General features: G+C 38.3%; 1 protein-coding gene across 20 annotated transcripts in view; it reads left to right on the forward strand.

Annotated features, from left to right (window-relative positions):
• The window catches only part of CLASP1 (cytoplasmic linker associated protein 1), a 336,932-nt gene that overhangs the window by 153,839 nt on the left and 167,115 nt on the right, over positions 1 to 15,978 (forward strand). For all 20 annotated transcript variants that reach the window (XM_090279150.1, XM_090279145.1, XM_090279172.1 and 17 more), the window contains one exon: positions 6,527 to 6,594. In XM_090279150.1, the coding sequence (XP_090135276.1) occupies positions 6,527 to 6,594 (68 nt within the window). The remainder of the gene's footprint in view (positions 1 to 6,526; positions 6,595 to 15,978) is intronic.

The following is a 15,978-nucleotide window of genomic DNA, read 5'->3' on the forward strand; positions in this document are numbered from 1 at the left end:
TAGATAATCACCAGTGTGGGGCAACACGCTTCACCAGTTTGTGGCTCTGTAGGGGGCTGGGCTCGGAAAGGGGACGAGGCCACTGCATGGCTGCTGGCCGGTTGCTCGGCACTGGCCCTGTTTCCAGTCACTTCATCCACTTCCCATATGCCACTGGCACCCTTCTAGCTGTTGTCTTGGTGTTGGTTCCCAAAGTGGGTGGGTTTGCATATGTTCTAGGGCCATATGGGCCCTTTAAATGCACTCGTGAGGGACCAGCAGTTTCATCACACCAGCCCCCACTGATTTTTACAGCCAGAAGTAATGAGGCTTTATTTTCCTGGTGTTGGAACCCTGGGCTACACGGTCTGGCCTGGAGTTGGGATCGCTCACTCCCAAGGTATCCCTCCCAATTTTTATCCACCACACATGAATGTGGGACTGCCTGATCCATTGGCCACTGCCGCCACTACCACTGCTACCGCTGCCACACCACATTCTTTCTGCCCTGGCTCCCCAGCTCCACCCCTCCTACCCATCTGGATGAATATAGTTTTTTTAAATCCTTGGTTGTTGGACTTCCATACAGTTTGATTTTCTGGCAGTTTTTTGTTTTGAGGTTAGTTGTGGTCCTTGTTATGGTTGTACAAGGAGGTAAAGTGTGTCTACCTATACCTCCATCTTGACTGGTAATCCCTGGATTTTTTTTGTGTGTGTGCATTTCATGCAAATAAAAGTATACAAAATGTAGTTTTTAATTCACTGCCTTCTTTCACTTACATTTTCAAGGTTCAGTCCTATTATAGCATGAGTCATTCTTTTTTATTGCTGAATATAATTCCTTTGTATGTAAGTATATACCATGTTTTGTTTATCCATTCTTCTGTTGATGTACAGTTGAGTTGCTTCCTTTGACTATTGTGAATAATAATGCTGTGAAAATGGGTGTACAACTATCTGTTCTAGTTCCTGCCTTCAGTTCTTTTAGGCATATGCCCAGAAATGGAATTGCTGGGTCATATGGTAATTCTGTATGTAATATTTTTAGTAACTGCCATACTGTTTTCCATAGCTTCTGCACCGTTTTGCTTTCTGTCATCAGTGCATATCCTTGCCCACAATTGTTATTTTTTGTTGTTTTGTTTTGATAATAGGCATCCTAATGGGTATCTTATTGTGGTTTTGATCTTCATAGAATATTTATAGGACCTTTGTTGAAAATCAGTTGACCATTGATGTAAGGATTTTTCCTGTGTATGTTAGGGCATGTGCATCTCTACCTTCTCTTTTACTGCCTATTTGTGCAGAGCCTTAATGTTAGCCAGAGGTGAGACAGTGCCTTCTTGGGTCTTTTCTGGGCATGTACCCAGCCTTGCACATATGTGTGGCCTTCTGGTTTCCCAAGAATATGTCGGAGCTTTTCAGAGTCTTGTGAACGTCTTATTTTCCAGTTTTTGTCAGTTTCTTTGTTACAGTTGTTATTGCCATCACAAGCAGCTGCTGTGTTAAATCAGTTGTCTCTAATTCTTTTTGATCATGGCTTCAGGGTAAAGAGTCTCACACTGAGCATGCTCTGAGTCAGTTCAAATAAAGACAAATCTTGTGAATGGCGGGGGTGGGAGGTGGGGTTCAGGATTTGCCTGACAGGTCAAATAATGACAGTTTTGTGGGAATGGGGATTTTTATTGAGCTGCAAACTTGTTCAACCCTTTTCAAAGGCTGTGAGGCTGCTTGTTTTCAGACTACTATAATTGGTAGGCTGTTGGTTTTCAGCTGGTGAGTTGGAGATGGAAATCGGGCACAGGAAAATAATAGAGAGATATCTGGCCAAGATGGAGGCCTAGACTGACATGCTCCGTCTCCCTCCACAACTAAGAAGGACTACAACTACTGCAAAACCAGAAATAGAGGTTCCAGAAAATAAAGCTACATGGAAGTCCAATGTATGAAGTTATAAACAAGTGGTGCTCGTCCGGATATGTGGGAGGGGTGAGGCTGGGGCAGAGAGGTCAAGCTATGCCGGCAGCAGGGGCTGCAGTGATGGGCAGCGGGACTGTGATAAGCATAGATGCCCATATTTAAGGGGGGGGGGGCGGAGGTCCCTGGGAGCACCCTTAGCTGCAGACCAAACCCATCAGCTTGCGATTCCAATGCCGGGGAATGCAGACCCCCATTGCCTCGGACTGTGAGCCCCAGAGGGCGTGGGGACGGAGGAGGAGGCTCCCCGTCTCTCAACGGAGAGTGAATGGCAGGGGTACATCATGCACCCCCGCCCCCACACAGAGCACCACAGTGTGGTGGGAAGGATCACCTGGTTGTGGCAACTGCACCGGGCTGCACCCCCTATGGTGTGGGAGGTGTGGCACCCCTGCCCAGGAGGCGGAGGACTGCCAGGATTGCAGGGTTAATGATAGAGATCCCAATCACACAGCTGACCAGAAAGCAAATACATGAATTAGCGGATGAACAGATAGATGGCCTTTCTGAGGCTCAGTTCAGAGCTACAGTTATAATACAGCCTAAAGAAATAACAGCAGGACTTAATCAAGATGGGAAAAGAATGAAGGCTAGTCCTGCTGAAATGAATGAAAACACATACAAAACAAGTGGTGAGGGAAGGAAAACCAGGGATCAAATCAACAAATCAGAACATAGGGAAGCAACAGTCAACCAGTGCAGAAAGAGAAAACAAAAAGTGAGGAAAATGAAGAGAAACTCAGAAACCTATGGGACAACTATAAGAGAGTGAACATCCAAATTATAGGATTGCCAGAAGGTGAAGAAGAAGAACTAGAAATTGAAAAATAATGTGAAAAAATAATGAAGCAGAACTTCCCTAACTTGGGGAAGGAAATAGATTACAGGTCCAGGAAGAACAGAGAGTTCCAAAAAAACTGGAGCCAGGGAGAACCACACCAAGACACATTATAATCAAAATGTCAAAAATTAAAGAGAAAATCTTAAAAGCAGCAAGAGAGAAGAAGAGAATTACGTACAAAGGGGTTCCAATTGGACTATCAGCTGATTTCTCAAAGGAGGCTCTGCAGGCAGGAAGGGACTGGCAAGAAATATTCTAAGTAATGAAAATCAAAAACCTACAGCCACGATTACTCTATCCAGCGAAGCTGTCATTCAGAATAGAAGGGCAGAGAAAGTGCTTCCAGGACAAAGTAAAACTGAAGGAGTTTATTAGATCCAAACCACTGTTATATGAGATGTTAAAGGGACTTGTTTAGAAGAAGGAGGATCAAAACTATGAACATTAAAATGAAAACTGTATCACAACAAGCAACAACAGAAGCTAGGGAATTGAAACAAAGGCAAACTAAGTAGGCAATGAGAATGGAAAAAGAACTATAGGTATGGGGAACATATTGGGGGGAGGTCAGCGGGGAGGGGGAAGTGGGGAAAGGAAGGGAGATAATGCAGGAATTAAGAAGCATAGTAGGAGGGAATGGAATAGACAGGAAGATGTTGAAAAGAACTATATGCACAACCAATGGGCATGGACTAAGCGGGGGTGCACAACTGGAGGGAGGGGGGGGTCACTGGGTGGAGGGGAGCAGAGGTTGGACAACTGTAACAGCATAATCAATAAAACATATTAAAAGAAAAAGAATAAAATTCAGACTGAGCCTGCTCTCTCTAACTCTGTTCAGTAACTTTGTATTCTCTAGTATCTTCTGCTTGCCTTTTCCTCTTTTCAATCTTTTTTTTTCTTCTCCAGTTTTCTTTAAATGACATAAACAGGGTATTCATTATTACTAATGAGCTCTTCCCAATCTTAATCAATTCATTATGTCCAATAAAGCTAGAAAAAAACACTAAAAAAAGAAAGAAAAGAAAATAATAGAAAACTTAGATTCAGCTGTTTTTGTTGAAGAATATCCCTTGGATTGTTGTAAGCCTTTGTAAGTTCCAGGGTTTTGAAAAACATGATTTTGCCAGTGTTTTCTTTGTGTCTTTGGGGGAAGAGAACAGTTTCTTATTCTGCCATTTCTGAAGGGTTACTCCCTGTTTGCTTTTGTGGTTTTCAGTATTTTCTCTAGTTGGAAGTATTGATGACGTATTAAAAACTTTTCATAGTCTCTTCTTTCCTCTAAGTTGGGTATGTGTTTGTCTCCTCATAATAAAGAGTATTGGACTAAAAAGCCAGTGACAAGGTCTGAGTATATGGGGGATGTTTGTTGACTGTAAGATTACTAGTATTTGTTTCTAGGAAATTATTTTAAATTTATATTTTAAAATAGTCTAGGAAGGAATAATTAGATCTAAATCTTATAGTAAATAAATAACAATTGGATTGAAGAGTTGAATATAACAATCATAAAAACCTGGGGGAAATGGTATTATTTGTTGAACTAGTAAAGAAATGTATTTTAAATTTGAAGTTTAAAGATTTAAAATTAAAACTGAAAAAAATTGGGTGGCTTCAGATGGTAATCATTAGTCATGTATTTAATATCTTTGAACATATAACTCATCCTTTTAGACTTGTGCAAATTGATAGGTCCCAAGAGAAGCATTTTCTATTGCTGTACTCAGAACTAACAGATACAAGGCATTTCTAAGGAATGCTTTGTTGGTATTAGACTGTGAGGTTACTGACCTGTTGAGGTGGTAACTTTGATAGGAGCCATTGTATTGGTGTTATTGAGCAGAGACTGATGCAGCTGGTGAGATAGGAATGTGAAAGCAGAAGAAAAGGCATCCCTCTCTGAGGGATTCTGAATCAAGGTACAGATGCCAATAATGGTAATCTTTTTAATGTTCTCATACCTAGCTGTTTGTGCCTGCTAGTTGTGGGTAATGTGGCTACAGTAAGCAGACATTGTTAGAGAATCTGCAGATTATTCCACAGTTGACACTTATATGGTGAATAGTCTCCCGGGAATGGAAGAAATAATTGCCCCCTCCCAGTATTTCAAGAGCAACCAGACTAGAAGTGTGCCTTGTTCCTAACTTATAAGTATACAGGCATGCTCATGTCAGAGGGTATAGTGTGACACAATAAAGTGGTAACTTGGTCAGGGCATGCCCTGGCCACCTGTCTACTGATATTGATGGGCTTATTAAGCTATTGGAGATCTTTGCTACTTATAAAAGGGAAAGTGATAGCAACATCATAAGATTAAGGCATGTTTTCAGATCTTTGGTAACCACTATATTTGAAAGTGAGTGATAATTTTACTTATATCTGGTCCTGAGATGACAAATAGATTTTCATTTTAATGCCAACTTTGATTAATTGGTAGCGGCTGCCTGAAGCAGCTTTGAGAAGGATTTTCAGGCTACATTTGGACTTTAATGGAAGGATGGTTCGAAAAGATTATTGATATCTACTGTGGAATGGGAAGGGGGGGAAGTTATCAGTTTACTTTATCTGTTTCATTTTACTTCTATTTGCAGATGTGTATTTTGACTCCCTTGTTACTTAGAATTCTAAGAATAGCATGAAGTAGAAGTGAGTAGAAGCTCGAGAGAATAAGAACTTTACATTCAGCATATAGCTAGCTAGCTCTGCTAAGTTCAGTGAGTGAATGAACTGAGACCAGAATGAGTAAAATAACTAGTTTTCCATAGTGAGGGCACGGGACAGGTTTATTAGGTACCAGCTCTTTCACACAGTGATATAACTCTCCTAACATAGTGCTTAGTGTGTACAGAATACTAAAAGAATATAGTTCCTATCTCTGTCCCCAAGGATGATTTGTAAGAAACTGCTAAAATTTCTAGTTTGGTACCTGAAATGGGTGGCGTAGGTTTGAATGCAAAAGTACCTTACCTTGGAATCTTAACTTATTCAAATGTATATGTGTTTTGCTTGGGAAATCCTCTTTTTTTTCTTGTTTTCCCCTCTCCCTTCCACCCTCAATTTTCCTCTCATTTTTGGTGTCACAAGGATGGAATATTGAGTTGCTTCAATTTAAATGTCAAGGTGAAAATGAACAATTAATATAAAATTATTGTCATGTTGATTTTTTTAAAGCTGAAGGTTATCTAGTCACAACATTTGTTTCTAAAGAGATTATTTATAGCATTTTTTAATTAAGTGTTAAGTCACAGAAAAGACAAGCCTTTGTATTGTAATATTAGAGCATTTTAAAAATTTTATCCTAAGTAATTGGCAGTATGTCCTTAGGCAGAAATAAGAGAAATAACACTTTTCATAATGTGTACATATACATTTTGTATAGAGCAGTAAATTTAATATAATGTCTGGGAGCATGGGCTCTGGGTTTTTACTCTCAGGGCTGGCATCTTCACCCTAACTGTGTCACCTTATGTAAGTTAAAGGGGTCTTGATTTCCTTATCTGTAAAATGGAGATGATAATAACCCCTTATAAGACTGTTATAAGCGTTAAATGGGATCTTTATGTTAGAGCCCTTAGGTCAGTGCTTGATCTATAGTAAGTGTCCAGTTATTTTTGGCTATGGTTATTGTTATTAATATACTATTTTTGTTATTAGGCGGGTTTGTATTATTGATTTTTTTCAGTCACGGTTAATAGCTTATATTTTTTAATATATATTTTTTTCATATAGGTTGAATGTAATATTTACAAAATTTGATGAAGTCCAAAAATCTGGAAACATGATACAATCTGCAAATGGTGAGTAGAAAAAGCAGTTATTCTGTTTTTGATTTTTCAGTTTTATGTCACTAAAGCTCATGCTATTTCTGAACAACTGAATTTCATATCTTGATAAGAGTTTCTATGTCTCAAAACTTAGCCTCCATTTCCCCACTTTTGGAGGCCAGAAGCTATTGACTTGTCATGACATTCTTTCACAACTTACCTTGAGTCCATCAGCTACTCCTATTGGCTCTACTTGTAAAAATACATCTAGAATCCCAGTGATTATCCCTCTAACTGCTACTCTTCTCTTAGTGAAAGCTGTCTCTGTATTTTACCTGTGCTCTCATGGTAGCCTCCTAACCAATATCCTTGCTTGTATTCTCTCCCAACATGTACAGTCTTTTCCACACAGCAATCAGAGTAACTTAAGTGATGTTGATTCCCTGTTCAAAATTCTCCAGAGGTTTCCCGTCACACAAAGACTGTAATTCAGTGGCTCACCATGGCCCATGAGGCCCTGCATGATCTCATGCTGATCACCATTCTGATTACATCTTGTATTGTTTTCTAGAATTATCTTGACTCCTATTCCATTGGCCTCCTTGCTAATTTTGAACATTCTAAGCTTCTCCTGCTTCAGGGTCTCTGTGCTTATGATTCCTTCTGCTTGAAACATTGTTTCCTCTGTGTCATGGCTATTTTCCCAGCTCATCCAGATTTCGGCTGTAGTGTCCCTTCATTACAAGGCCATCCGTAATAGCACGCCTGGATTTCTAAGGGAGCTCGCTCTCATCCTGCTTGGTTTACCTTCTTAGTGCCTATCCCTATAAAATGTTTTTGTTTATTCATGAGGACAAGAACTTTGTTTTGCTACTTTCTTTATCCTTAATGCCTCAACAAGTCCCTGGCATATGTAAGATATGCAATAAATATTGTTTAAAAAATAAAATAATAACTGAGACTTGAATTCTGACCTATTGTTTCCGTATTTGTATTCCTTCTACTGTAGTTTGTGTTAGTATTTGAGGACAAGTTGATAATTCTTGTGATTCCAGAAGGGGAAGAAAAGACAGAGTGAATTACTATATAAATAAAGTCATAAAGAAGACAGTTGCTAATAAGAACTTTGCATTATAGCTATTTCAGAATTGCTGGGAATCTTAAATCATTGCATAGCTTTCAAATTTTGAATATCTTGAGCTTATAAAGTAAGTTTGAGTATTTCCCCCGGAGTGACATATATGTAAGGAAAGGCAAAACCAGAGCCCAATCTAGGTCTTTTGACTATGCTGTGTACCTATCATTATCAGTAAAGAATTCGTCTTTAGCTGGCATGTTTCTTATATAATGCTTGAAGTGTTCTAAAAATGCTTTCATTTATTCCCTTTATTTCTTTTTTATATGTTTATAGCAACAGTGTTAAAAGTAAAAAAAATAAACCCATAATTTAGCGATTACCAATAAAAAAGTTTTCATTTTTTAATATTCTCATATAATTTATTGCATGTAATTATGTAATTTGTATGTAATTTAAGCTATGGCATAGTTTCTGCACATTATCCCCTTATTTTGTATTTACTTTTATATGTGCTTTACAAAATGTACCGTTGGACTTTCAGTCAAGGTGGAGGCATAGGTAGACATGCTTTGCCTCGTTACGTAACTATAGAAAGAATTATAACCACTTCTGAAAACAAATAATACCCAGAACAGTCAGAAAACTGAGCTGTATGGACATCTGACAACCAAGAATTTAAAGAAGCCACATTCATCCAGACGGGTAGGAAGGGTAGAGTCGTGGAGATGGGTAGAGAGGCGGTGTGGTGTGGGGAGGCTGCAATGGAACAGGCAGTCCCACTTTCACATATGGTGGATAAAAAATGGAGGTGGTACCTTGGGAGAGAGCAATTCCACTCCCAGGCCAAACCAAAATAGCCCAGGATTCAAGCACTGGGAAAATAAATCCCCATTCCCTTGGCTGTAAAAAACCAGTGAGGGTTGGGGTAGTGGAAGAAACTGCCAGATTTCTGTCACATAAAGGACCCACAAGGACCTAGAATGTATGCAAACTCACCCAGTCTGGGTTTGCCTCCAGGGCACCAGCTGGAAGAGTGCCAGTGGCATACGGGAAGGGGTTGAAGTGACTGGAAATGGGCGAGTGCTAGGGCAAACCTCCAGAAGCCAGGCAGTGGCATTGTCCCTTCTCTGGGCTCTCCCCCTAAACAGAGCCCAAAAGCAGTGAAGTGGGTTGCTCTGCCCTGGCGACTACCTAAGGTTCTGCCCCACACAATTCATAGGTGCCTTTTCTACATAGGCCACACCACTAAGACAGGGAGTCAAAGCAGCTCTACCTAATACACAGAAACAAACACAGAGAGGCTGCCAAATTGAAGAGACAAAGAAATATGGCCCAAATGAAAGAGCAGAACAAAACATCAGAAAAAGAACCAAACAAAATGTAGATAGCCAGCCTATCAGATGCAGAGTTCAAAACACTGTTGCTGAGGATGCTCAGAGAACTCACTGAGTATGACAAATAGCATAAAGGAAGAAATGAAGGTTACACTAAGTGAAATAAAGAAAAGTCTACAGGGAACCAACAGTGGAGGAGGAAGCTGAGAATCAAACCAACAATTTGTAGCATAAGGAAGGAAAAAGCATTCAATCAGAACAGCAGGAAGAAAAACCAATTTAAAAAAAAAAATGAGGAGAGGCTTAGGAACCTCTGGGATAACTTTAAATGTACCAACATTCAAATCATAGGAGTGCCAGAAGAAGAGGAAGAACAAGAAATTGAAGAATTATTTGAAAATAATAAAGAAAACTTCCCTAATTTAGTGAAGGAAACAGGTATACAAGTTCATTCAGGAAGCACAGGGAGTCCCAAATGAGTTGGACCCAAAGAGGACCACACCAAGATACACCATAATTAAAATGCCAAAGTTTAGAGAGAGAGAATCTTAAAAGCAGCAAGAGAAAAACAGAGTTACCTACAAAGGAATTCCCATAAGACTATCAGCTGATTTCTCAAAAGAAAATATTCAGGCAAGAAGGGACTGGCAAGAAGTTTCTTATTCAAAGTGATGAAAAGCAAGGATCTACATCCAAGATTACTCTATCCAGCAATGCTATCATTTAAAATTGAAGGACAGATAAAGTGCTTCTGAGACAAGGTAAAGGTAAAGGAGTTCATCATCATCAACGCTTTATTATGTGAAATGTTACAGGGAGTTAATTTAAGAAAAAGAAAAAGATCAAAACTATGAATAGTAAAATGACAACAAACACAACTATCAACCACTGAATCTAAACACAAAACAAAAAACAAAAACAAACTAAGCAAACAATTAGAACAGGAACAGAATCATAGATATGGAGATCATTTGGAGGGTTATCAGAGGGGATGGGGAAGGGGAGGACGAGGGCAGGGGAAAGGTACAGGGATTAAGAAGCATAATTGGTAGGTACAAGACAGACAGGGGGATGTTAAGAATAGTATAGAAAATTGAGAAGCCAAAGAACTTACATGCTCGACCCATGGACATGAACTAATGGGGAGAATTGCTGGAGGGGAATGGGTACTGGGTGGATTGGGGACAGTGTGGGAAAAAATGGGACAACATTAATAGCATAATCAATAAAATAAAATAAAGTTAATTAAAAATGTTTCATTGGTATTGCTGGAATCAGAATTATGGCTTTGGAGTCATGCTCCAGTGATGAGTGGCCTTGATGGTGTGCATGGGCAGGGCTACCTAGCTGGGTGCTAGATACATGCTTTTAATTGTGTGTGTGTGTATGTATTTGTGTAGTTTGTATGGTTTTCCAGTTCAAAACTTGTTGGCACAAAGATAAAAAGCACTGGACAAGGATGAAGGTGGTGGAAAAGTGAGTTTGTGCTCATAGCCTATATCATAACTATGCAACAGAATCTCCTTATAATGCTGGCATTGGGGAGAAGGACCACATTCATGTTGGAGGCCTTGTCTGTGGGTGGGGGAGGGGGAGGGAGAGAGAATGAATAGCTTTAATGATCATGACTTACATGATTTAATCATCAAGACTACCAAAATCTTGTGACATTGGGTGTGTTGCAGTAACATTTTATTCTTAACGTCCAGGTGTAAATATTGCTTCCAGGTTTCTTTATTTTTGAACGATACATTGGTGTCTGTGTGTGTCTGTATGTATGAATATGTGGTATATATAGAGATAAGTTAGAGAAAGAAAACAGTTCTTTTAGGCATCTATGTTAAAAATGGCAGATGGTAATAAAGCTTACTGGAGGCCTATAATTTTACCTTTTTTACTATTCAGGGTGAGCAAGAGTGGGTTCACAGTTGTTCATATGGAAAATAATACAAAAATTAAAAAATAATACGAGAATAATTTGTGTTTTGTGTACTCACAACTGTAAACTTACTTTTGTCCTACCTCTATATATGTAGTATTACTATTTTAATTGTTAGAGCCAAAATAGAATAACCTGAAGGCATATGTTTAAAGATTTCAGAATATTTAACCCAAATAAATTTAGTCTATTTATAGTAACATTGAGAGACCTATAAGATAATTAATAGCTGTCAAAAACCAAAACAACCAGATTTCTTTCTTTGAACATTTAAGTAGCACAGAGAAACCACAATAGCCATGGATAAATCCCATCTCCCTCTTCTGATTTTTGTGGTCTTTTTTGCCAAATAACTCCCTCAGCAACTAGTTTTGAACTCCTCCAGACTTCAGACTATTGACTGCTCTACTTTTTCTCAACCCATCCTTCCTCTGCTTTGCCAATTTTGCTCTGTAAACAGCTTAGTTTGCGACCTTTATAGGCTTTCTTATTAGTTATAGGAGTTCTGTAAATTCCTTGAGATTTTCTGCATGGACAGTTGTATCCTTGGTGAAAAGGTCCAGTTTTATCTCTTAGATATGTATATACTTTTTATTTCTTACTGTACTGGCTAGAACTTCCACCACTATGTATAATAGGAGCACTGACAGTGGACATCCTTGCCTAGTTCCCGATCTTGGGTCTTTAACAACTAAGCCTAGTAACTGTAGGCTTTCTTATAGATGTTTTTCAGCAAGATGAGGCGGTTCTTATCTATTTCTGTTTAAGTTTTTATCACAAATATGTGTTGGATATTTTTAAAAAATTAACATCATATTATAAGTATTGAGATAGAATTCATACCAAAAATTCATTTTTTTAAAGTAGATAACCCAGAGGCTTTTTGTATGCTCACAGAATTGAGCAATTGTCACCACTATCTAATTACAGAGTAGTTTCATCATCCCCAGGAAAACCTATGCTCACTAGCGCTTCCTGTTTCCTTTTCTTCCCAGTCTCTGACAGCCTACTTTCTGCCTCTGTGGATTTGCCTATTTTGGATATATTATATAAATGGAATTATACAATATATAGCTTTTTGTGTATGGTCTCTTTTACGTCACATAATGTTTTCAGGGTTCATTCATGTGGTACCATGTATCAGTACTTTTCCTTTTTAATGGTATTTTATTGTATAGATATATATCACATTTTGTTTTTCTGTTCATCCATTGATAAACATTTGGATTGTTTCTACCTTTTGGTTATTGTGAATAGTGCTGCTTTGAACACTCATTTATAAGATTTTCTTGGAACACCTGTTTTCATTTATTTTTGAGTACATATACCTGGAAGTAGAATTGCTGGATCATAGGGTAATTCTGTGTTTGACTTACTGAGAAATTGTCATGCACCGTGGTTTCCCCATTTTATATTCCCATCAATAACACTGGGGAACACAATTTTCGTTGAATTAGATCTGACATTGTTTTTGACTAACTTTCGGCATCTGAATCCAAAAATAACCCCAGTTTTTCTCTATCAGATCAACTTTTTAAGATACAGGATACCCTCCCTCTGTCCCCAAAATCATACAAAATGTACATACAAAGGAAAATAAAGAAAAAATTACCTGAATATACTGTTTATTTAGAATTATTTTATTCATATAAAGGCTATATATTGTTACTGAAAGTCAAATTGTGTACAAGTAGTAAAGTTCTGCTACCAAACATACATATTAAGGTATTTTATCTTTTCAAACGACAGGCTAGGAAATGCCAAAATGAGATACTTGAAATAGTCTCCTTCAGTTGGCAAAGCTTTAACAAATTGCTTCATGAGACCCAGTTTTATGAGCAGAGGTGGGAATAGAATGTTCTTTCTGTCGACAAGTGGCTCATGTAGAATGTTTGGATCACCAGGTTTGAGGTCAGATCTTGGAGGCCAGTTCAACTCCACCCGATGCTTCTCATGAGCTCTGCTGTCCCACATACACAGAAAACAGGGATACTTGGTGTAACTGCGTTGCTGACCAAGAAGGAAGCAGACCATTTTAAGGTCAACACAGATGATCCAATTGTGCTTGTGATATTACAACAGATCAATGAATCTCTTTTATGTCTTCATGTTCTTCACAAAAACAAACTGAATGGCCTATTGGGACCACCAAATAAATTGCCATTGTGGAGGAGGACACACTTCAAGCTCTGCTTTGAGCTATCGATGAACAGTCGCGATTCAGTTGCATTATAGATTGGAATTCTCAATTCCTCCATTAAACCATGTTTGTTATGGCAATACACAAAGCCACAATCACTTCGAAAGTACTGCAGAAATTCACTTTCTCTTGACCAAAAGTAGGATACCTTCGCTCCTTTTTCAAGCAAGTTTTTCTCGTACAGTCTTGATGCTAGGAGTTCTGAAGCCTTTTTGGATAGTCCCACATCTCGTGTCAAATCATTCAACTCAGGCTGATTAAATCCCTTATGAACTGAGTCATCTTCAATTTCAAAATCTTCATCGTTGCTGTCACTTAGTTCTTCACCATACTCCTGTTTTTCAAAAGAGGGTAGTTTTATGAAAACTGGCACTGGGATTTTAGCTGAATGAGGCACTGGGCGTATAGCTGATGGTAGACTAGGATACTCGCTATTTTACATTTATTTTTTTTGTTCTATTCTGACGTTTTCACTATACAAAAGTAAGAGTCACTTGAATGATCTCTGGGCTCTCACCAAACCATAGGTATACCAAATGGCAATTTATCACATGTTCCCTTCGTCCACATTTGTAAACTCGACACACTGCTTGTACACTTTGTAAGGGGCCCAAGACTTATCTTGATCACCAAGTTTTACTTTAAGATAAGCAAAGTAGAGTTGCCTGACAATTGCACTGATGTTTGTCCTTTGACTGGGAATGGTGAAACTGCCACAGATAAAACAAAATGAATCAGAGGCAGACATGATCTGAAGGAAAGGAAGTAACTACATACATAAATAAAAAAATAAATTCTGCTGACTTCCTGTATACAGACAAGAACTCAGACTACACTTCGGAATACGATTCACTATATAGAGTGGCACACAACCTCTCACCACACTGTCTCATGTTTAACTGAACAGCCCAGACAAGTATAAACCTGTCACTGGTCTCCAAGGTCATCCCCCACCCCTCCCCACTCGAGGGAAGTTTGCTCTCAGCCAGTAGGAGAGCACTAGTGCTTCCCTCGACCCAGGCTGGATCCAGCCTAGAGTGGTCGCATTAAGATAAGCTGTACAGAAAAAACTTAATGTGATAGAAGAAAACTAACTGCAGTTTTGAAATCAGCATACCTCTTGTTAGTCTAAAACAGGTGAAAAATCGAACTCAACAGGAATTATGTTAAGAATTGTTACCCTGTGTAATATGTGAGGTTTCTAAATTCTATGTATCTTCTTCAACATAAAAAAACAAAACAAAATCAAATCTTTTTCCTTAAAAAGAAATAAAATCATTATAGTCAGTATGAAGTGACATCTCATTTAGGCTCTGATTTGCATTTCTGTAATGGATAATGATATTGAGCATGCTTCATGTGCTTGTTGGACATGTGTAGATCTTCCCTTCGGGAAATATCTTTATTTGAGTTCATTGCCCATTTTAAAATTTGTCTTTTTGTTGGGTAGCTCTAAGAGTTCTTTACATATTCTGGATACATGACTCTTAACAGGTATATAATTTGCAAATATATTTTCCCATTCTGTGGGTTGTCTTTTTGCTTTCTTGGTTTTCAAAGTTTTAGTTTTGATGAAGTTTAACTTTTCTTTTTTTTTTTCTTTTATTACTTGTGAACAGTAATGTTCTTAAGAAATAAAAGCTTTGGATTTAAGCTAAGTTGAAATAAACTTTTTAAAAAAGTATATTTTATTGATTATGCTCTTAGAGCTGTCCAAATTTATTTGCCCTTTGCCTCCTTCCTCCCAGTAACCCCCTTCCCTCCAGCAGTCCCATCCTCTTTAGTTCATGTCCATGGGTCATGCTTATAAGTTCTTTGGCTTTACCGTTTCCTATATTATTCTTAACTTCCCCCTTGTCTATTTTGTACCTCCCATTTATGCTTCTTAATCCCTGCACCATTTCCCCATTTCTCCCCCTTCCCCTCCCAGCTGATAACCCTCCAAATGATCCCCATACCTATGATTCTGTTTCTCTTCTGGTTGTTTGCTTAGTTTATCTGTATTTTTTTTTGTTTGTTTGTTTGTTTGTTTTTAGGTTCTGTTGTTGATAGTTGTGAGTTTGTTGTCATTTTACTATTCATAGTTTTGATCTTCTTTTTCTTAAATAAGTCCCTTTAACATTTCATATAATAATGGCTTGGTGATGATCAACTCCTTTAGCTTTACCTCATTTGAGAAGCAGTTTATCTGCCCTTCCATTCTAAAGGATAGAGTAATCTTGGTTGTAGGTCCTTGCTTTTCATCACATTGAATACTTCTTGCCAGTCCGTTCTTGCCTGCAAAGTTTCTTTTGAGAAATCAGTTGATAGTCTTCTGAGAACTCCTTTGTAGGTAACTCTTCTTTTTTCTTGTTGCTTTTAAGATTCTTTTTCTTTAAACTTTGGCATTTTAGTTATAATGTCTGGCGTGGTCCTCTTTTGCTCTAGCTTGTTTGTGACCCTCTGTGCTTCCTGAAGTTATATGTCTATTTCCTTTGCCAAATTAGGGAAGTTTTCCTTCATTATTTTTTCACATAAGTTTTCAATTTCTTCCTTTTCCTCTTCTCCTTCTGGAACCCCTATGATTTGGATGTTGGCATGTTTAAAGTTGTCCCAGAGGTTCCTAAGCCTCTCCTTGTTTTTTTCAATTTTCATTATTCATTCTGCACTGGTTGACTGTTTATTTCTTCCTTATGTTCCAAATCATCCATTTCAACCCCGGTTTCTGTCCTTTAACCATTGGTTTTGTGTGGATTTTCCTTTGTTTCACTTAGTTTAGCCTTCACTTCTTCCCTTCTGTGTGTACTATACTCAAGCATATGTGTCCAGTCTGTAAGCATCTATATCACCAGTGTTTTGAACTTTGTGTCTGTTGATTGGTTATATC

This window comes from Furipterus horrens, unplaced genomic scaffold (genome assembly GCF_987537825.1).
Source record: "Furipterus horrens unplaced genomic scaffold, mFurHor1.1.pri manual_scaffold_1, whole genome shotgun sequence".
Classification (NCBI taxonomy): Eukaryota; Metazoa; Chordata; class Mammalia; order Chiroptera; family Furipteridae; genus Furipterus; species Furipterus horrens.